At 47.9% G+C, this 23,087-nt stretch overlaps 1 protein-coding gene across 1 annotated transcript in view; it reads left to right on the top strand.

The window, feature by feature from the left end:
* Nucleotides 1–23,087, top strand: part of LOC126543294 (uncharacterized) — a 64,316-nt gene that overhangs the window by 31,326 nt on the left and 9,903 nt on the right. Inside the window, exons 4-6 of the mRNA XM_055077904.2 lie at nucleotides 10,308–10,493; nucleotides 12,897–12,929; nucleotides 13,889–13,990. Coding sequence (XP_054933879.2) covers nucleotides 10,308–10,493; nucleotides 12,897–12,929; nucleotides 13,889–13,990 — 321 coding nt within the window. The remainder of the gene's footprint in view (nucleotides 1–10,307; nucleotides 10,494–12,896; nucleotides 12,930–13,888; nucleotides 13,991–23,087) is intronic.

The raw sequence follows: 23,087 nt of genomic DNA, 5'->3' as shown, positions 1-23,087 counted from the left end.
CTTTTTGCACTTTTCGCTGAAAAGTGCGAAAAGTTGCAGAAGGTTTGCAATGTTTAACCAATATTATTTGAAGTAATCATGTTTTTTTTAATTATAGACCAAAACGCAAATACCAACACCACCCGAGAGCGATGCAAATGCTATGAGCACGCGTTATGAACAAAAGATTTTCTTTGCCGACCGAGAAAATACAGCAGTATGCATGCCTCTCGTCCGCCATTGCATATGGCCGCCCATTAGCATAATTCACGTAGCTTCTCACGCCACAAATTATGGCGGAAAAATTTTGTTGTAATGGCGGCCCAGCACAACGTCAAGCAACGTCAAATGGCGTTTACGAAACGGCCTTCCTGTGGCGCTTCTCACGGCGTATTCCTTCAGCCCATCAGCAAGCTGACATGGCGGCTGTCTTGGACTGCCACTACGTACTCGCGAAATTGCAAATGCATTGCACGCGCTTCTGCACGCTACCGCAGACTTTCGTCTTGAAGTGCTAACGCCGCAGCTACCAGAAAAGTGTATTAGTCGACCAAATTCGCAGCTCCACGTCACGTTTGGTCATCTTGATGAAAACGCAAAACTGCGTTTTGCAAAACTTCCGCTTCCCGGCACAAACTTCAAAATACGTGACATTTCGACAGCCAATCAGAGTCAAGATGGCGGATATACTAAGCCCGAGGGCGTGGGCCATCGAAACCAGCCGCGGCGGCCGCATTTCTATGGGGGGCAATGCAAAAAACGCCCGTGTACTGTGCATTGGGTGCACGTTAAAGAACCCCAGGGGATCAAAATTAATCCGGAGTCCCCCGCTTCGGCATGCCTCATAATCAAATCGTGGTTTTCGCACGTAAAACCCCAGACTTCTTTTTTCAACATGGCGGATAATGGCGGCCGTGCAGCTGCCGTGCGTGTTGAGGATCGAGCCCATGTACAGGCAACTCACCCAAGCTCACACTTCGGCCGAACACGACTTCATACGTTTTTGACACCGTCGCCACTTTCGCGCTGCCGATTTACGAGCAAAAAAAATTGTTTAAAAGACTAATTTGCTTCTAAACTGCTTTCTTATTCGTTTTCAACGGTACCTTGCTGTATTTCGTAGCTGCATGCATCTGTTTTTCATTATTGCGATCTGACGCATTGTTGCGCACGCATGCACACAGAAATGCAAAAGCAGAATCTGCTCAATTATGCCGCGGCGTTCCTGTTAACACCACTCCGAACTGTTTGAGGCGCGCTTTTAGGAAACAGTTAACGGGAATGTCCATGTCTTTCGTAGGACATACTTTAACGTCGCATATTTTTAGAGTGGTGCTTCTTCTAGGATTTCTGCTAAGCAGACAGCAGACATGATTTCGCTTCTCCTCGGTTTCAATTGCGCAATTACAACATGTGCCCTTAAAATAGTAATCAGAAAGTTGTTTGCACATTTTAATGAATTAGCGTAATTATCGCGTTTTATTTCCTTTTTGCTGCTGATCTTAACCACGTTGCCTATCAGCAAAAACGGCAGGGGGCCTAGATATGACAGTTCTTTCTTTAAAAAGTGTTCCACATAAAAACTAGCATCTGGTATAGTCTCGTTGGTGTTTTTAGTGTCAGGTTTATTTACTTCCCCGCGTAGTTGTTAACAAAGATTTACTTGTATGCTTTGCACAATTTGGAGGCCGTCTCCGAGAAGCGCCACTAAGGTTCTAGAACGAAACTGGAGTTAAAGTGACACGCACGCACGCACGCACGCACGCACGCACGCACGCACGCACGCACGCACGCACGCACGCACGCACGCACGCACGCACACACACACACACACACACACACACACACACACACACACACACACACACACACACACACACACACACACGCACACGCACGCACGCACGCACGCACGCACGCACGAATATATGATTCTATGGTATGAAAAGCACATGGGCACTTTTTGTCAACTTTGGTAACCACGTGTGTAAGAGCTAGGTACTGCCCAGTGATTACAAAGTATAAATATCAAGTAGGCGTCTCGCTCACACAGATCCCAAAATGCTGTTATGAGGGTAAGTCATCCGCGAACGACTTGGCAGCGATTACAATTTGAAAATGCTGCCTCCCACCAACGGCGACCGCCATTTTTGCCTGGCTTGCTTGACGTCAAAAAATGCGGGGCCAGCCCTGTGTCGTCTTCTCCGAAACATTCGCGCCATGCCGAGGTGGTGCATGCCCACAGCTGTGCGAGTGCAGAACTCTCCCTAGAAATGAATAACAGCTCCTGGCGCTCGATCTTCTTATTGTTTTGAAAACGAACCGTTAGCAAGATGGACTCTTCGGGCGGCGTATTGTGTCCGCAATTATTTCACTCGCGTGATAAATACAGAACGAACCAGAAAACACCCGCGAAAACTATCTCGGGCTCACCACGGAGACACATATGCAAAAACCAAACCACGCATAGCGCTCATGACGTGTGTTGGGCATGCAATGGCCTCCGGCGCTTGTAGTACACAAAAGCATGGTGTTCGAGATCTGTTCCGTAACCAAGGGAGCCGTCCCTGAGTGTACAATTCTATTTCGTCGTCATTAAGTGTTGCCAAACGGCTGTGCGGTTTAAGTGCGGCGTAAAAAAAAATCAAATTTTCTATCCCACTGAGTGCGCTCGGAATTTTTCCCAGCTTGCTGTGGGACTCGTACACTTTAACATGCAATGCACTTCAAGCTAGAAACTTTGCTGTCATGGCCCCTTTAAACATTTCCAATAGTTTTTGCTCGCCCCACTGGGACGCGTCATTAGACATAATCTCGGGTCTCTTACGCTAGCTTATCATCTCATTGGCAGTGCGAGGAGACATCGAAATAAAAAAAAATATATACGAGATGTATCAGCGATGATTGGCTTATTGAAAATAAAGTATTTGAGGTGAGTAACATTTGTGGGCCTATTTTCACAGCATTTACTGATACCAGTACTGCGATAATCGTCAGTATATGCTCTTCAATTAAACAAATTATGTAAGTTACCTTTTAATTGATGACGTTCCATTGGCTCACATATTGCAGTTGTGGAATTGAAGCCCCGCGGTCAGTGCTCAGGGCATGGCCATTCTAGTAGGAGTTCGGGCAGTAGCACCAGTTTCGAGATAATTTGGTCTGTTAACATCGCCATCGAGATGCGTTGTTGTTGCTTGTAGCTTTGTCCCATGCACATTGCCCAAGGAAGAGTTTGCGGCCAAAGAAGTAGAACGTTGATGCATTTAGCCGCAAGTTTAGGGACGGTCGTTTGGAAAGTGGATATTATACCTCAGCATTGACAGACTTGAATTTCGCGAGTGCAATGTACAGTCAAGTAAATGTGTTAATTCGTGAAAATTAGTTGGCTAATAATTTCATTACCAATTCTCGCACAAAATATGTCCTCCGTTACTATGAATTTTGGCCAGAAAAATTATCATTTTGTCTGGAATCCGCTTAGGAAACAAAAGTCGCTGAAAACACCGGTGTAAAACCATTGTCCACGCGGCGACCGCGTATACTCCATGCGCTTTTGAGCGACCGTCGCGACGGCAAGTGCGCGTGAAGCGCTTAGCGATTTCTGAGCTACAGTTGGGAACAGTTGCTAACATAATCGAGGACACTGACGTTACGGTGTGTGGTAGGAATCAGCTGCGTGTTGTGTGTGACGAAGAATGAACTATAGGCATCTGGCGCTTGTTTCCAGCTAGGATTACGTCGATGTGCTTCTGTTACTGCATTTGAAGAGAGCGCTAACTATTTTCTTCTTTCGGCATAATTTTTTTTAGCTCATTGGGGAACAAGACCCACATTGACAGCAGTTTCAAATGATTGAAACTGCTTCGTAGACGTGTAAGAGTATAACCCGCCTTTTCGTTCAGAGCTTTCGCTTTCAGAAATGCCTATTATGTCGAGGACTCTGATTTTCGCTTTCAGTGTTTGTGTGGTCGTTTATTGCGCTGCAAACACCTCGTCTTGCTGCCTAGACATTCGTGACCGATAATTATATACCTCCTCCCGGTATACCACCGCCATGAACGGGCAGGAAAACGAGGGGAAGCGGGGTACAGCTCGTACGCGAAAGCGGGGATTTGTGTCATTGGTGCAGGCATAGCGCGTGGAGCGTACGCTCTGGCGACCGGCCTGCGGGGCCACTTGTGTAAACCCCGCGAGTTATACCGCTACCTGCTGCCTTTCCTGCGCCGGCACGCGTAACTTTGAACATCTGCCCTGGATCGAGCCTCGCTGCGCACCGCGACGAGCGATGCGCCGGCAGGATGTGCGTCGGCTGCGCTGGTGCGTTCCGCCATAGGTTTCCGCGCTTCAGCTGTGGTGCGTGCTTGCCTCGCAGGTCCCGCGGCGTACGTACCTTTTATATCACTGGTTGCCGCAGGTTGATTGCGCCGGCCTGCGTTCTTTGCCTGTATGCCGCCAAGGGGCGACTTTTGGGCTTGTCGCTGTGTTCCATGGGTCCTGCAGACAGAGCTAAGCTCGAAACCAAACAGGGAATCGTGTGACGACACACATGGCGACTCACAAGACTGGTATCTTCCAACTAAACCGTATTCTCATACTCTGTGTGGTATTTTGCTACGCACGTGGTGTTCTTGCTCGTTTCGTTGTTTTCCACTCTAGTTTCACGTCGTGCGCTACCTTAGCCAACTTCCTTGCCCTATCACAAGGTTTTGCCTTCTGTAACATAATGTCTAGAGCAAGATTAGCATTAGCCTATAATTTGCTTTAGGGGATGATGAGCACCGAGAAGGGAGCGTGCGGACTAACTGCTTCGACGACTGGCTTGCGAAGGAAACAACGCTTCGAAGCTCTCTGCTCGAGTAATTTGTCTCCCGGCTGTCCATCATAAACCTATGCGGAAAACTTCGTTCCTTCGTCACGGTTTTGCATAACGGCCCGGGCGTATTTGTAGATGGCGAGGTCGCGGAAAAGCTTGGAGTCATGGGCTGTCAATCGCTACATGTCGCAACTGATTAACTTCGCTCGCAGAAAGCCACTTCGACAGTAGCAGCCCGCCATGCTTTACGATATAGTGTGTGCGAACGAATCGAGTTTCTGTGTTGTCCGAGAGCCATTTTCAAGGTAAGGTCTATCGAGCGCATGTTATTGTTATTTTTCTTTATGAAATTGTCGGAGTTGCAAGCGCACAGTTTGCTGCATAGGTTTTGGTCTCCTGAATGGCATCATCACTGGGGCCCTCGGTATGCATTAATTCTGGATCTGTGCACTGCCGTATAACGAAAAGCTTCTGCATAGTGAATAGGAGGTCGACCTTATTATGCTCGGCTAGTTGATTTCGCCTTATTGATTATTTTGGGCTGCATTACGCTATTGTGGTCTTGATGGTGGTGTAATATGTTTGCTTATTTCATTGAAGTTCAACTGCAATTCGAAAACGAGTATTGCGTCAGTCTCCTGTGATCACACGTCCTTTAACGTATCTAGTTAAGGAGTTAAGCAATTAATTAAGCAGTGAAAATATGCTCGTGCAAAAGGCGGGTTCTGCTTTCCTTAGTGATATCAAGTCTGCTCGCATTGTCAGGCCATTCAGTTCCCGCATGATCTGTTATTTTTAACTGTTGCAGTGTGTACTAACTAGTCAGGTTTTATTAGGTTGCTCTGTCTTATCCTAGCTATAAAAGCTCAGTTAAATTTCCCGACGGTTGAGACCATAACAAAGTTGCAAAATTTCCACCGTTTGGAAAGAGAGTAACGAGGTTATGTGGTGTTAAAGAGTCCAGACTTCTGCGAGCACTTATAAAGGCTGGTGTATAACGAAGAACGTTAGGCGTAACGTTAAGAGACAGAAAGAGAGCGGTTTGGATCAGAGAGCAAACGGGTATAGACGATATTCTAATTGACATAAAGAGAAAAAAAAATGGAGCTGGGCAGGTCATGTAACGCGTAGGTTAGATAACCGGTGGACCATTATGGTTACAGAATGGGTGCCAAGAACAGGGAAGCGTAGTCGAGGGCGATGAAATTAGGAAATTCGCAGGCGCTAGTTGGAATCGGTTGGCGCAGGATAGGGGTCATTGGAGATCGCGAGGAGATGCCTTCGTCCTACAGTGGACATAAAAGATGATGATGATGATTATGATGATGATAGTATGGTGCAGTAAAACTTTTTAACGCCGAAGCTGTTTTTCTCCAGCTCTCCCGCAAACTTCCGTTCTCGAAAACTATTTCATCGCCTGACATGGCGGTACCCGGCCGGCCCGTTTCAGGCCGAACGCGCAGCCGTTTCTAGCCCATTTTCCCGCTTCACGGGAAGTCAGTGATGTTTTAGACTTTCATCTCACCTTGGGAGCAAAGTCCTGGCGTCGTATTCTTGAGATTGGTTGTGGCTATCGAGGGAAGAAAGCGCAGTAACACACAGGCGGCTCGTCATTGTCACTGTCTTAGATTGACGTGGCTTTAGGCATTATGCGCTCTCCAAAGCTCGTCCCTTTAAACGATTGAAACATTTATTGGCGTACATAATCGCACGAATGCGTAAAAGCGCTTGAATTCAATGGATAGGACGGTGCTAAATAAACAACGACATGAAGGCACACCTCCCGCGCCTCTCGCTACTATATAGCAAAATGCTTAAGGACGCGCCCATAGAACAGATTACCCTTTCGGCTGTCATTTGCTCGCGACAGCTCGCGTCGTGGGGTGACTGAAACGCCTATTTATGCTCAGAATAATCAGAATGTTTCAGGGAACGTTTTTTCAGAACGTTTCACAGGCAGATCGTCTTGCCACTGACTTGCATTGGTATTGCTTCAAGCAGCGTACGCCAACATATACGTTCCTCTTGCTTGTGCATTAACGCTCGAGTGCGTCAAAATGCGTTTGTATTTCATGACCTGTTAACCACATAGCTTCTTGTCTATGCTGTGCAATTGCGTTCTTGAACCTTCTTTACTAACAACTCGTTACCATAAATTTCTTGGCCTAAATAAATATTTTGTTGCCGTCTGGTTAATGCTATCGAAACGTACGCTTATTAAATGGGTAATATTTAGCGAAAGCACTTGACGGTGGTAAAGACGGGGACAAGACAATTGCAACAACATGGGTGGTACTGCTTGAGGATCTGTCTCGTCCCTATCGTTAGCTCCGTCAGTTGTGTTCGCTATGTGTGACCATCTAGCTCAATTCTAGATATTTCTTGGGTAATACACCTTTCGATTTAATATGTAAATTGTGCCGTATACTTGCAAACCTGTTTGTGATTACTTTCACTTTTTCTTATGACTCAGTGGCCGCAGCTACGGCGGTAACCTAGTTTGGTCCAGAAATCAAGTAGTCCTTTTTTTTTCTACTTCTTTCACTTGATCCTAATCTTGTGCGAAGTGAATCATAAGTTGCGTTTACGGTCAGCTGCATATGACGCGTTGGGTGTTAAAAGTGAGGCCCAGATGATGAGCTCTGCGTAACGGGCTGTGCAATATTTTGGTCGTTTGGAGTGTAGCTCGCGCAACGATGTCTCAAATTTACGTCAGCACTTGCGTTCCTTCGTTACCAAACACCAGTAAAGTATACTGAAGTCATGTTAAACCCTTGGATAAGTGGCAGTGTGCTTCCACCCCTTATCCCCTGCTCCACCGCGGCGCTTTCCTTGGACCGTGCATATACCTACTTCCGTCCGTTTTCGGTTCACTTGGCGAGGTGGTTCCGCAAAATCTGTCGACTGTGCAAAGGGAAAGCGTTTGTCAATAGGCCGACCTGGAATAGCTGGTGCATGCCCGTTTGTTGATGAGCGCACAGGGGACGCGCTTGGCTAGCCACGCACCGATAGATAGTCGCTGCGGGTTGTTTTGCAGAGATCTGGTAGTCGACCACGTACCGAACGAATGGCACGTTCTTTCTCGTCTGCCAGACTCAACCACGACACCATCAGCCTGCACTCATAGGTACTAATGATTTGCTTATTGAGGTGGACTGATGTTGATGCTTGCTCGTTACAGTACTCTTGAATCGCAAAAGCCCTGAACTTTTTGCTATTTGGCGCCGCGTGCGCTTTATATTTGCCACTCTAAATCTGTTACGTAGAAGTCTTCTATTTTTTGTTAAGCATCACGCACTGTTGTCGCAATTACTCCAGAAATAGTAGGCGAAAATCCGGCAAAGCACTTCGAACTTTCTGGAAGCGCCAGCCGCAGCTGCAAGATTTGCCTTGTCGGTTTAGTTATAGCTGCGTTGTTAGAACAGTAGGCAGAGGGCAAATTTCTATATACGCAGTGACGTTGAACGTGCTCTCCCCGTCGTCTCGCCCTCGTGATGTCACATTGACGATGTCGTGCGGTTATCTGTCATGCAACATCGCATGTTCGCACCGCTTGGTACGTGTCATCGCTGTTACCCTTCGAACTTGCACCATGGTTCCTTCACTGGTTTAAAAAGCTCAAGTTACCTCAGACGGGGAACATCTCCGTGAAAGGCTGTCTCCTGTCCTCCGGTCCTCATGTTCCTTCTCTCTCTCTCTCTCTTGGTTTCTGATAAGCTGCGAGCAGTTCGCTGGCATTTGAATTCGCGATATTCTCCGCAAGTTGTGGATGCTCTGTCATCTGGTCTTGTTATTGCACATATGGAGGTTCGTGTCGGCCAGTGCTTCCCACGTAACGATTTTGGTATCTCTTTTGGCGGATGACGGTGAAACGAGAGAATGAGAGAAAGGAACGCACTTTTTATCCGAAAGAGATTCCCTACGGGCCTCTGTGAGACCGATAAAATATTGGCTGCCGTCCCAGCCGCCTTAGTCCCTATACAGCGCACTATCTGTAACCTGGGAATATTAGCCTGAGTCATGTTGAGCGAGGATGAAGGCGCTTGCAGCGGAGTACGGCGGCAGGTATACGGGCAGCATGTGCGTAGGGTTAGTTCAGTGCCCCGCTTGTACGCGATAAAGGGACGCGGATTGGATGCACGTATATGGGAGCAGCTGCTGCTAACGAACCCTTTTTGTCTCCCACATACACTAGATTCCTAGCAGCGGTTCTGTGCTGACAACATTGCGGCCTTCTGTAGCATACGAAAGCATTGGCCTTATGACCAATCTTATTTATTCTCGTGCTCTGGCAACTCCTGAGAAGGAGGGAGGCGTGTCGTTGGCCTCCACTGTTGTGGTTATAGGCCGCAGCATGCGATATCCGCGGGACGCAGAACCGCTTGTTCCCCGGGATTGTAGTGTATCGCATGGTGCAAACGCAAGGTCGTCGACTCGTTCCCCTACTTGGCGCGGTCTCCCTTCCCAAACGACTAAAAACATAACACACTCGTGCGCATGGAAGAGTTAATATCGCTCTTAAATCTGCTGATCATAACGAAGGTGAGAAGCGGCTCCTGTCCATATAATAACATTTCGAGGATCCGCTTGATACGATGGTTCACCTGCTGCTAGCCGGTGTCGTCTTCACCATTTCTCTGCACGCTAACGCTGTTGCACTCGTGCAGGAAACCTTCCGGAAGAGGAGGGAAATTCTGGCATGTCGTTTGGCAATATACAGTAACCTTATTCACTTGATTTGCTTTAACATCCAAAGGCTACACCTGCAGGCTGCGAGACACTGTAGTGGAGGACTCCGGGCGCATCCCGACTACCTGTGAACCTTCAGTATGCGCTAAAGTGTCCGCACACGTGGTGTTCTAGCTTTCTGCTCCCATTGGGATGCGGTCGTCGCAGCCGGGAATTGAACCCTGTGTTTCGTAGCTGGGCGCCTCAGCCGCTGCAAATATTTTCAAAAATAAAGCCTTCCGTTCGTGTCTGCGAGGTTCGTGCTCCGCCAAAGTCAATACGACGGTACGTTTTTATTTTACTAGTGTAAACTTTCACTAAAATAGTATAGTCCGCGTCACTTTGCTGCGGCAAGCAAATATGTGGACTTGTTTAGATTGCGCATCGTCTTAAATCTTTCTTGCTGATGTGTTAGGTTGGAAAAAACGCTAAGTTTCCGAAATTATATTGAAAACTAGCTGTAAACCAAATATAGTAATATGGCAGTGACCTCTAATGAGAAACACAGTGAAAATGCGGCGATCACCCCGGATAGGCGTTGTTCCCAGGTTCGATCTCCGGACCAGGACGCATTTTTCTTCAACTGCGAAGCTTTCTTTCTGAGAAACCTGTGTGGGTTGCCTCTGTAGCTTCGTGTTACACTTGGGGCGGATGATAATTTGCCCTTTCACGGTGTAATTGCGTAAGAAGAAGAACCGTAAAAGCTTATAGTTAAATATTTTCTACAGTATTGTCAGTTGTCGCTCGGAGTGTGCCATGCGTGAGTCGTGCTTCTCTTGCGCAGGGAAACGTCACTGTCAAAAAAGAGAACATCCAGGACGTCGCCGTGAGCCCCGGAACGGTAAAAGAAAAGACGCAGATCATCAATCGCATGGCCGAAAGCAGCGGCGCGCCTGCCAAACCAGCGCTACCGTCCGGATCCGTGGGCAACGCGACCATCAAACGCCGGGACGGGCCCGGAGCACGCACTGTGAGTACCGGGCCCAGCCTCCGAAGGTTTCATTGGTTCGGGAATCGCTGACAAGGATGCGGTGCAATCCTTGTCTTGGCAATTCTTTTGCGCTGTGCCTAACATGGATGACGTCGTCTGTTTTATAGGGGTGCACTTGAAGTACAGGCGTACAGCCAGAATTACATTTTAAAGGTTTCGAAAGGTTAATGTTTTGTTATATTGAATGAGGGCCTTGCCACGAGAAATAAAAGTCGTTCTTTGAGCTCTTATTGATTTTCATTCGGTCTCATTAGAGTCGCTGTACATTGGTGGCAGAAGGAAAACGAAAACTGCGTGGTTATATTTTCCACGTTTTCTGCGGACACAGAAGAACATGTTTACTTCAGTCTCTGGGGTCGAGTAGTGGTATCTTCACGGCTATATGCTGGGGGCGTACTTTTTCCGATTACATATAGTTTTCCTTGCTGTCATAATTTTCATATCATCGTCATCCATCGCTAATGGTCATTGGATCGCACGCCGCTTTCTTGCCGTTATCGCTGGGATCGGCCACTCGGCTCGGCGGGTGATGAAATATGCAAAATGAAATCCATCATTGTTACAAAATATGACCCTAGACTATAATATTTAAAGCGGTAGTGTGAATAATATGCTTAAGGTGTTGCATCCCTCACGAAGCAAAAGCGTATACCCTCAATTTTTCTACACCCTTAGGAGCTTATTTTGCGCCCAGCGATAATCGTCGTCTGTCTCGCGTGCTTTTCCTTTATTTAACACTGCACTCCTTGCACGTTCAGGTCACGAACCGCATGCGTGTATCAGCGTGACACAGCGTTCCCTACAGGGAAGTATCGGACGCATTGTTAAAGGAAGCGCGCATAATATAGTTGATAATTTTCAGGGGACAAGATAAGCCCCAAGGATGTAAAAAATATTTACAGTGTAACCAGGGGTTCATCCACCGTAAGTAGGACGATCACTGTTGCACGCTGTGACGTCATACCTTGCTATAAGAAGGCAGTTTTGGAATAACGTTTGTAGCCTTACGTACTTTAAACACAAGAACATTTGTGGGACGTTTCGGTGTGCGTTCCTTCAAGATATTAGAGAGCTTTAGTTTAGGGGACGCAAGCGGCTTGCGTACGCAAGAACTAGGGGCGACGGTACTGCGCATGCGCAGTATATACGTCGCCCCTAGTTGCGTACGCAAACCGCTTGCGTCCCCTAAACTAAAACTCTCTATTTTGTTAGAAGTACGGGAATGAAAACGCAAGGAAGACGGTAGAAGACAGTGCACCGTCTGCTGCCTCGTGCCAAACGTACACAAGCCAAGACAGTCCATTTGCAACCATCTTGTTGCTATGCGGACGTGTCTCGTTAGGCCTAAGCACGCCGGAATCGCAGAACGGTCTCAGAAATTGGACGAGCTATGCGCTCATAACTAACGTTTAGGGTGATTTTAGAGGAAGCGAAAGTTTATTTCAATAGTTACTGGCAATCAACGAGACCGAGAGTGTAGCCATGACGAGAATTCACGCCAAGGCCATGGGTGCCACCATCTCGAAAAACGCTAGCTTTTAGCGTATGTAAACATTACGAATGTTAAACTACCCAAATAACCTACGTTATCATAGCGCACGTAAACCACAGAAACCCAATAGCGTTCGGAGCATGCGCAGTGATTACAATGCTGTTCCGTTACGTACGTAATGCGTTTACGTTTGGCTGCAAAAGTTATTCTAAAGCTGTCTGTTATGGACGTTAAGCTCTCCAAATAACTTACGTTACCATAGCGCATGTAAACCTCACAAACCCAATAACGTTCGGAGCTTGCGCAGTGAAGACGACGCTATTTCTTTGCGTACCATATGCGTCCCAGAAAGGTGCTTGCGTACATAAGGCAACAAATGCTATTCTAAAATTAGTAACATTTAGGCTGTGCTTCCTGCTGTGCGTTTATGGCTTCGGCTGTGGAAAATTTTTTACGCTTCGGTTGCACAGTCTCAAGGCACAGGTTTTATTGAGCTTTGATAAAAATACCCTGACACATATTTAGGGACTATACGCGGTAATTAAATGAAATTAAGCTACATTGAATGAGGTCATTCGAGTGCCGACAGATAGATTTAAAGCGGAAGCGCCAAGGCATAAGCTACAGCCCTGGTCGTCTCGTTAAATGGAGTATTTTCTTCTGTACATTCTGGGGGGAGGAGTAAATATGTGAAATTCACGTGGGGGAAGCAAAGCACAAATCACGGTTCTGAATCGCGCTTTAACATTGGCGTGCCCTCCACTACAAGGCCTGCAACAGATATTTGTTGCTCTGGACCCGTTCTGCATGTACGATTTGCCGCTGGCATTTCAGTTGTGCCGTATTGTTGCTTAGAGGTGTTTGATTTGCGACGGTTGTCCTCCTTGCAGGCGGCCGATGATGACACTACATCGGTGAACACGGTGAGTATCAGACGGATGTTCTTTTTTTCTTCTTTGAAATGTTGTTTATTTGAGTTGAAACACACCCACACTAAAGCACATCACATGGGAGTGCTCTAAGAGGCCCCTGCACATAGACAGCCCCATAATACTCAAACATCCACCAATGGGGAATAGGCTGTGGGAGGCATGGCTAGCGGACGAGGGCCGAGACAGCCAATTGGCTCTTTTGGACCAAGCCCAGCGAGCCGCTCGTGCCAGTGGGGCGATGGAATAGGGGCCCCAACCATCGTGCCTTATTTTATTTGCAATAAAGTTTTTACTCGCTCACTCGATTATTTTTATGCCCTTAGCATTCATATGGCTGGCAAATAAAGCGCAACTTTGCTCCTTTCGATCGCGTTTATCGCAACTGCGGCTCAAGACATGTGGTCGCCCAGCCGCACGCCGCCCCCTCACGCCGCGAGCAGACGAAGCGATGGGGTGGGGGGCTAGGGGGTAGCAGACGATGCGAGGCGTGCGCCGTTTCGCGCATGCGCTTTGTTTTCGCCGCTTCCCGTACATGGCGCTGCGCGGAGCATGAGCCACGCGCTCGTGTGTTCCCTCCAACATTGGACCGACCTGTACATGTAGTCTCGCTATGGAGTGCAAAACGTAAATTCCATTCACGTTAAAAAAAAAAAAAAAAAATCTTGAAAGCTTGACAGCATTTTTTTTTTTTTTATTCAGGAAAGTCGCAGATAGTTGACGAAACGTCATTCATTTCAGACGGGATGGATAGGTAAATAAACGAAGGTATGAAGGGTTAGGTACGCACTTTTTGTCGACCGTGCTACAGAGCTATCTTGCTGTCAAGCTGTCCAGTCAACGGGTGGACCGCGAAGCGATGCGTTAATGCAACGCTGGTGCTAGTTACGTTGCATTTCGCGATGCCTCCTATATCACGAGGGTTTAAACGGAAGCGCGATACTGCCTTTCAGTTGGACCCTCGCCGACGGGAGTGGCTGCTTAGGGCTTCACAGACTGACTACCACTCACTCGTTCGGCTCCTTCGTGAAGACCCTGATCTGTACCGTTTTGAGGTAAGTGGTGACGACCCGTCATTGAATGTTGGCTGTGTTAGGTTCGTCCTTCATGGCGGTTTGACCGCTTCTGCCGAGTATAGCGCGCGCGTGTTAGCACCGCACTGCTGTGTCTTGTGCTCAAGTAACTTATGCTGACCGTGTGAGCATGGCAAAAACGCTACTCCTGCGACATCTACCGGGCCGTGTGGCGAGATCTTTTGGCACAGAAGTGAATCAGTTACACGTCAGCAGCGGCCGTCTGCGAGGCGCCTCTGAAGTTTGCATTGGCGGGGCAAAAAATAATTGTGGTGCACTAGCACGACGGCATTTAGGCCCCGTTAGGCTGGCAAAGAAAAGGTGGATGTATGTGCAGGCACACAAGCATGAAATGCCGAGCAATGCCATCTTTCGCCAGCATGCGCTTGCTTCGTTAAAGGGCGCAAAAATACAGTTGGGCACGTGTTCTTAGATACCGTATTATTTCGTCCCCGCCTGTACTTGTTCGTATTCTTGCCGACGAGATTACTACGCATCTATTCAAAGCTGAAAAAAAAAAAAAAAGAGGGGGCGGGGGCGGTGTCGTGTGATGACGAAAGTAACTGTTGAACTGTGGCAGCCAGGGTAAGGCTTAACGCAAGAAGAAAAAAAATATCGTCAAGCTTACGGGGTCTTCCCAAAATTGTTCTTCAAGGACGAGCGAAGCTATCACGCTTGAATGATAGGAAAGGCTCATGACACCGTGACGCAGTGCCCCTGGACACTAAAGGTCGGGATGCATGGAGCGTTTTTCTGGACGAATTACGCACAACAGAAAACGCCGCAGCGGTGTGACGCCCAACTTCCGCTGGCTGGGGATACATGGAGCGAAAAAGCGGCGTGTGCCGCCTCAGTGCGGCCAGACAAGGCAAAACTGCTTTAGTCAAGATGAAATGCAGAAATAAAGTTTATAAACCTTTGCTCTTTCCTTACAACAGCAAAATACAAAAGAAAAACCCTAAAACTTTGTCTAAAGCTCCTTCAGTTGCTGTTAATGTATCAGTTTATTTTGTACCTGTTTAGCGGCGAGATTGAGTTGGAAATAAGCGGTAATAGCCTCGCTGTGCGTAATCGGAATAAGATTGACGCAGAGACGTGTTTCTGTCTTTATAATCTTTATAATCGACCCTTCCACTATCCCACAATATGGGACACTTCTGCACCGCGTAGATATGCTTATCGTTAAATTCCACGCGAGCTGCCTTTGAAGTCCTGGCCATGTCGCTAACACAAAGTGCCAAGCCCGCGAACAGAGAAGCGCGCGCGCGAAATGCATGTGCCGGCGAGGAAGACGGAAGTGACGGAGGTGTCGGCCAGTGAGTCATGATTGGCTTCCCTCGCTGACCGCTTCCGGCAGCGTCCGACTATGTGCGTCAAATATCTGGCGGGCCCTGATCGGCGGCGGCGGGCGTTTTTCTCGACGCCGGGCGAAAATCGCAGACTTGCCGCCGTAAAAGCGCTCCATGTATCCCGGCCTTAGTTTGTCGACGTGACGCATTGAGCTCACGTTATGTCTCCTCCGCCGCCGCTGAGAGAGCACGCCAGTGCGATTAATACACTCCCATAACATTGCTGTCCGATATGGTTCAGGAGGTTGAATGTATGTATAGGACTCTAGGATGGTATTCGCGCAGGTGGCCCACATGTATTGAATGGGCGATGGGTATAAGCTGACAATACGCGCTGTTGCTCGCCATTGCAAGTGTAGTCACGAGATTGACTAAGAACCGTCTAAGAAACAAGCGTGTTGCTGTTGGCCATAGTACGAACCAGTTGACAGCTCGGTGTCTGTACGCACAGCACGTGCTGTATGCATACCTGCCTATTAACAATTCAGTAGGGATGGACTGGGTAAACAAATGCTCACCTTTGTTTTACGGAATTGTCACGTTTTCAAAGTTGTTCGTTATATCGTCTAGTGTTTGTATAGTTACTCTTGAAGTCATCATATCTTACATATATTGTGTATCCTTGTAGCTATATGTGGTTTTCACCACTTTAACTTTTTACACTATGAATTTCGATTTCTTTTGCTTTTGTATCCATTTATGACTTCTTTTTTTTATTATTCTCCCTGAGTTTTGTGCTTATGGCAAGCTGGCGCTTTTTCAGGCATTTATTTGCCTCTTCGCCAGTGTCCACGGTACATGATTGTCCGAAATAAACAAACATATATTTTATGTAAAAAAATTTGATTCGCCATCCCGGCCTTGCGAAAGTAGATGAAGCGAAGCTGTTGAAAACCACCACTACAACTGGTGAGTGGGTATGCAACGCTTTATTACTTTAGAGTAATGGTAGTGACAATCGCTTTCTGGTCGCTGTGGTACACTGGGATGGGTTCCGTGACCACTTTCGTACGCAAACACGATGCGTACCGCGTGGTTGGTTGATTGAGGTCACTGTAACATGCGAAAGTCCCTGACAAACGACAGGAAGCAGTCCTTCTTGTCGGGTTTGGCAAGGTCAACATTAAAGCCGCCGACGATAACCACTGGTGTGTCTCGTTCGTATCTCGCCCATTCCGAGTGCTTTCGCGTGAGGTTCTGGATGTCTGTTTTGGATGTTCCAGGGTTGACGTAGACTGTGAAGATTAGCATTTGATTTCAGAATGCGTTGCCTGCCCATAACGGTGCTGCCCCAAAAATCAGTTGCTAGGCTGGTTCTTTTATACTTTGAAGGGGTAGCGACGTCACTCCCCACGTCGCAAGCTGCCGTCGCCGTGGCAGCTTGCGCAACAGTAATCTTTACCGGGAAAAGTATGCGGAGAGCGCTACGTTAGCAGGAGCGCCTTATCAGAAATTGTATGGTTTGGATGCTTGTTTTGTGCTTCTTTATTGAAACGAATGCTGTGCTGTATGTTACATGCGTGATACCAAAGAATGTGTGCACTTTCGCTTCAATCGCTGAAGGTTTCTTTTTTTCCCCTTGAGGACGATGCCGTGAAAAATCCCGACCAACTAGGGGCTAACAGCTTCTCTGTAAAGTGCACTGTTGCTTCGGGCCGTTAAGAATGCAGGAAATACTTGCGCAGTTTGCTGTCGATCGGATTGCTTGCGGCTAGAGGCGACGCGGCGAAAAATGAATCGATCAGTGCTGACTCCGCACGTGTTCTGCGTCGGCCGTACCTGCTGCCCCTATCTGTTGGGCTGCGCTGCAGCTGCTGACCCCTTGTTTAGGCGCTGCATCTACACTGGCGCCCAGCAGGCTATGGTGTCGCCTATTCCTCGTCGTGCCCGTGCACGGGACTGGTTGATCACGGGAATACGCGTGGCCGAGAGCACCTTTCGCGGCGACGTCCGCCGGGTCCCGGCGAGGGGGGTTCCGCCGGTGGGGGCGTGTGCGCATACCACCTCGGCGCGCGGAGAGGGACGACATCGGGGTGGCCCCCCGCGGTTAAAACAAACAGCGGGACGACGGGGGTTCCGCGCCCCGCTGCGGTATCCGGGATGGCCGGTGATTGCGAGTTCGTGGGACGCCTCGCGGTCGCCGCGGGGTCGAGGCATGGGAATCCTTCTGGCGCGCATAATTATCGAGCCGTTCGGTAATCAGTTTGCCTGCTCGCTGTCAACCGCGTCAGTGCTGCCGCCCGCTTTTGCACTGGCGAAGCAGTCCGCGCGCGGCGACCGGTTTCGGCCGGCCGGAGGTGCCGCGCGACAGCGGTGTGCCGGGCGCGCTCGCCGATGATTTGTACGCCGTGTTGAATGTTGTTCGAGCTGTCCGGCTGGGGCCGCTACTGTTATGGCACCACTGCCGTAGCGCGTCTCCGCCGAGCCGCGCTTTTTCTGGCTTCGTGCGACTCGCTCGCGGACACTTGACCGCTGCGGGCGCGTCAAGTAATGTTCTCCTTCATTACCGCGATGATCTCTTGCAGGATGGCGCGCGCACGTACAGCGATTTCGAGGCTGTTCCCGTGGTCAGCTGATGGTGTGTGCGGGATAACTGTGACGTTAATTTGAGTACCATTTATCTGGATAAGGGCTGTGTCATCGCTATACGCCGGTACGTTACGGGAGCAAAGTAAACAGAACTGGCGAAAATGCCGTTTCTATAGTGCTCTATGAATTGTGCTGTTCGAAAGTAACTTGTCACCCTATAAGCTTATATACAGTGTGTCCCAGCTAACTTTAGCCATAGTTTTAAAATATGCGAATGGCACGTAGCTGGACAGAACCAAGCTAATGTTTTTTGGCGTCGCTTGGAGATACTCGGGTAATTTCTTTTCATTCCACCTAATTGTTTAATTACTCTTAATTAATGAATCAACTTCTCAACTGTTATAATTAGATGAAAAGTGTCCATGAGAAAATTGTAGAGGTAGATTAAAAACTCCCGATACAGCTTTCTGTTGCGCAATACGTGCTACATAAAAGTGTTTTTTCGAGCGTAAAGCAGCCCGCGACTGCACGCAAAATTGCCGTGCGACTGGCCGCTCGAGGCACTTTGCGTGTATTCGCGGACTTCTATTTGCGGGTTTAAGTATAACGATAATAAATAGCTGATAAAGCAAGATAAGAGTAATACTGAAGGATTGAATCGCCTGTTGTGTCAACAAACTTAATTGCGTGGCTCACTCCTATGGATATTCCTGATTGGCACCGCGATTTATCATTAACTAGTCGCAGACTGGGCCACAATAACTTAACGGCCTGCTATTTTCCTTGTGGTAACTGTGGCTACGTGCTAGCGTAGCGCGGGCGGCGCGAGGGCCTGGTTAATGCAATGATTAAATTTCATTTCGCGCTTCGTCAGTGATCAGAGCGGCTCTCCGCCAACGTGCGTTATCAACGGGATCGGCCATGAATGGTGCATGATAAAAATAGGATAGAGCGAAAGCAATCCTTACAATTTACGGGTTTAGATCAATACAGCCATTCCACAATCATATAGATATCTTTCACAGAGTGCAACAGGGACTAAAGTAGTTGATTTGACGGAACGGCCTATACTGAATATTGTTGCCTGTTACATTATTGCACATTTCAGTTGCGTTGGTTGTTAGTGTTAGGTTTGTCATACAACGTGTTTATTCTTTCTTTTTTTTTTAAATTCGAAGGGATACTTATCGCATAAGGCATAAAGCGGAATTCGACCTGTTTAGGTGGGTTACTTGTAAAGGCGGACATGTTGGACGCATCGCAATGTCTAGGTAGCTAATTAATAAATGAATTATGCTGTTTAGGGCACATCTTACAATTTAGAAATTGAAATCAAGTGTTAGTGAAGTTGTATGTTTAGCAGAATTCGTAAGGCTATAGCAGCACTTCTTTTTATATCCACCCGCCACAATCTGCTAAAATAATGCATTGCCGATCCAGTTAAGATATTCCCGAGCTGCTAGAGGGAAACCTCTGTGAAATGGTTAGTGGAACGCCACTGTATGTTGCAGCATATCTTACGGACGGATATCTCCAGAGTGGTGGTAGTCTTAGTATTTCCCGTCTTAAATGTCGCAGTTGCAACATGTGCCCTAAAAGGAGTAATTAATCGTGGTAATTAGCTGCATTAAAATTTTTCGTGTGCATAATGTCCGCCTATTCCATAAACTCCTTGAAAAGGCGGATCAGCGCTGTCGCTGGCGATTCCTTAAAAAATCTGACCGAAAAAATTAAATGGTGGTATACACCCACTACCTTCAATGTTCTTTCAAAATTTAATTTGAAACGCTACGCCACTTACGCAATTTATGCGGCTTACAAAGAAGCTTTTTTATGCTCCTTCGCGAACGGACTGTGCAAGGTAAGTTACCGTGAGGGCGTGTATAATTAACTAAATTTAATCAATTATCCTCACATTTAGCGTCTATAGGGTCTGCATTTATATGGGAAATTTGAAAACAATTGTTCATCCTGTAGGGCGAGCTCGTTTCGATTTTTTCTACGATGCTCTAGCATGTTTCCAGATATTCATCCCGACATAGTTCTGTTAATTTCGCATTCTCACTTCTTAGGTGGGAATCGTCCCTTTTTCGCTCTCAGCGGAGTTGTGAAAACGCGGCTGTCCCCATAATGGAACCGCGCTGTGGTGTTGACGAGCGCGCTCGCCTTTCGTCGTCACAGTAGCGGGGCCGTCGCGACGCGCCTCCTCCCGCAAGCCTGGCTGAGGCTCTGCGGGGTGACCACACCGGCCCGGCCGCGGGATGCCTGGCGGGTCCAATGGCCTCCGCCTGGTTCGTTTGCCGCGCCAGCTTCGAAGGCAGAAGTGCGATTCGGCGTGGCTTCCCTGCCGAGCTGCCGCCGATAAATTCAGCCAGCCTTTTAGTGCACGCCAGCCACGCTGCACATTTTTGCATGCCGGGGAAACCCGAGCGCTGTGCGCGGCGCACCGGTGAGCGCGCCGGAGGGGCAGGCGCATTCGTCACCGTCCGAGTTCGCGCGACCATGCATTACGCCTGCGAGTAGCTTGGTGGCTGTGCAACACGAAAGGCCGTATTTCGCGCGCAGCGTCTCCTGTCCGTATTCGCGTTTAGCTGTATTGAGTTTTGGGCCGAGCTGTCCGGCAGGGGCGAACCGAAAAGAAAGCTTGTCTTTGAGCTACGGAATAGGAAAAGAAAAAAGGGAAAAGGTAGCGTCGCTTTGCGCCCGTGTAATAATATGCGTACGCATTGCGGAATGTAAATAAAAGAGCGACATGGTGCAGCCGTAGCGCGCGTACATCCATCTCTAGCCTTGCAGCCCAGCATCGAGCTCGCTGTTCATTGGAAGATGTTCTGCAGTGGAGCGTTTTGGTGATTCTTTCACGCCGCACTCCTTAATATCTTGTACCATTTCAAGGTGTACTCTTTTTTGACGCAGCAGTAATTGTATTCTTGTGGCGCCTTTCTTGAGGCTATAATTCTAGTCATCCCTAGGTCTGTGATTTGCGATGATGATGGAGTTCATCGCTCGAACGTTCACTTTTATAAAGTGTTTCTTTGATCGCTTGTGCAGTCCAAGTGCAAACCAAGTCGGCTCATTTTCTAAATACGCAATATTGATAGCTTTAATCCAGTAACGGCGTACTCTGTGCTGTAACTTTCACTGTGCTTGGTGCTCTTAGGCGGAGGAGCGAGGCCACTGCCTTGTCAGTGACGGTGAACTAATTCATTTCCGAAACAGAGGTGAAGCTTGGTTTTCTAATCGTCCTAGGTGTCGTCCTTGAACGGCGAGTGTAGGTGAAATAAAGAAAGTCGAAGAATAAAGGTAATTTCACTGTGGTGGCGTCTTTCTATCTTCTGTGCGAAGCTTTCATATTTTTCTTTTTTTTTTTTTACGTGGGCCTTAGAAATATAACGTCGTATTAGCCCTGTGCGGCGCACCTGGTGGTCGTTTTGCATGGTTGATTTGAACGGCTACGTCATTGTCTGTTGAGCTTACTGATAATTTGTGCCCTAGTGTGCTGCCTTGTGTAGGAGCAATGAACACAATTGTAACTGTTTAATTGATATTAACGCGTGTGCGTTTCGGAACGTATAGACTGTAGTGGTCATTCTGCGTCCACTCCGAAGCACGCCTGTAGACATGGAATTCTGACAAATGGTGAAGACATAATTGCAGAAATCGCAATATCGGATGAAGGAGTCGGCGTCTAATACACAACGCAAATCGATTTTGCCTTCTGGGGCATTTAAGCTCTTTCTCTTTTTTTCTCTTTTTTTATGTATTGGCTTCATGGCGACAGCATTCTCAAGCGGCGGTCTGCAAAAATTAACGTGCACTTAACTTTGAATGCATGCAAAAAGTATTTAAAAAATAAAAATGACGGGCTGTCAGTATTAAATCCAGGGCACTACATGACGGTGTCTCTCACATCCCCTGTGTTAATTTGGTACGCCAAAACCCCGACCAGTCGTACGTATCACGTCTGTTAAATCAATTCTGCGGAAGCCCGCAAGGTGCAGGAAGATACACGACAGGGAAAATTGTCATCCGCTCGATTGTAGCACAAATTTACAAACTAAACCCACACGGGTGTTTCAAAAATACAGCTTCGCAGATGAAGAAAAATTCATATTTGTCGGGGAATCGAACACGGGACCGGCGCCTTTCCGGGTTACTCAATATATCGCGGATGACGCGGTGCTTAAGGCCATGCGGGAGACTCCATGCGAACGCGTGTTGCCTGTGGGGCTGCACGTGCGCCCTGTCTCGAAAATCTGAGCGAGGATTCAGAGTATACACAGTGCGCGATTTCGTATTCCACAACGCGGTTGTTCGCTTCTGCGCAAATTGCGCAAGTTCATTAGCGTCTGATTCCGTTTTAATGTAGTGTTTGTGACTGGTTTTATTCCACCTTCGAGAGTGCATTCCCAAGTGATTACGTGAGCGTCTTTGTGGTGGGTCACTACTGCACGACATGGCTGGCAACAAAACAAATTTCTGTCGCAGTAAAGCTGACCGGTTGTCAGGCAATGGTCGAGAAATTGAGCCGCTTGAGCAGAGTAGTCTAAGAAACGGCGTGGAGAGCTAGACAAAGTAAGCTAATAAGGACGTCCATGCACTAAGCTTAAAATGCCTCATCCGTGTTGACGGGTACCGTTGTCATAGAAATCTGGCCACTTAATTCCTCGTTGTCACGTGCTGTTATAACTCGTTTGCGCATTGAAAATCACCAAGCAGGGTGACGGGTTGTGACAATAGAGTGGAACGGGACCCTTCGACGAAAAGTTAGAATGCAGGTGAAGGCAAAGTACAAGAGAGGGGGCACGGACGTTCAAGGATGCAGTGAACGAGTGTGCATCTACGCGCAGCGGTTTCCAGCTTGCTTAGTTGTAAATTTAGCGAGTGGAACCGAACACGGTGTGAAAAAGATTCTATAGTATGTTGCGCGTCCTTTCGACTTGGTGGCACTATATTAGTGGAAGTGTCCGACTTGTTCATTATGGTCAGGCACATAAGAAAGAACGAAGCAGTTAAATGTTTTTGTGACGGCATGCCTGATCACTTTAGGCCGTCACGTGACGGCTCTAGAGAGGCCGCCTTTAGCATTCGTCTCTCTACCTCGTGGCGGCGATTGTTCGCGTCTGAGAAATTCCAAATTGTCGCGCCACCTGCGCAGGAAAAAGAAATATAGTACAGATTCCACTACTGAGTGCAGCTTT

Source organism: Dermacentor andersoni, chromosome 1 (genome assembly GCF_023375885.2).
Source record: "Dermacentor andersoni chromosome 1, qqDerAnde1_hic_scaffold, whole genome shotgun sequence".
NCBI classification, from domain to species: Eukaryota; Metazoa; Arthropoda; class Arachnida; order Ixodida; family Ixodidae; genus Dermacentor; species Dermacentor andersoni.
This window is presented reverse-complemented; position numbering and strand designations above follow the sequence as displayed.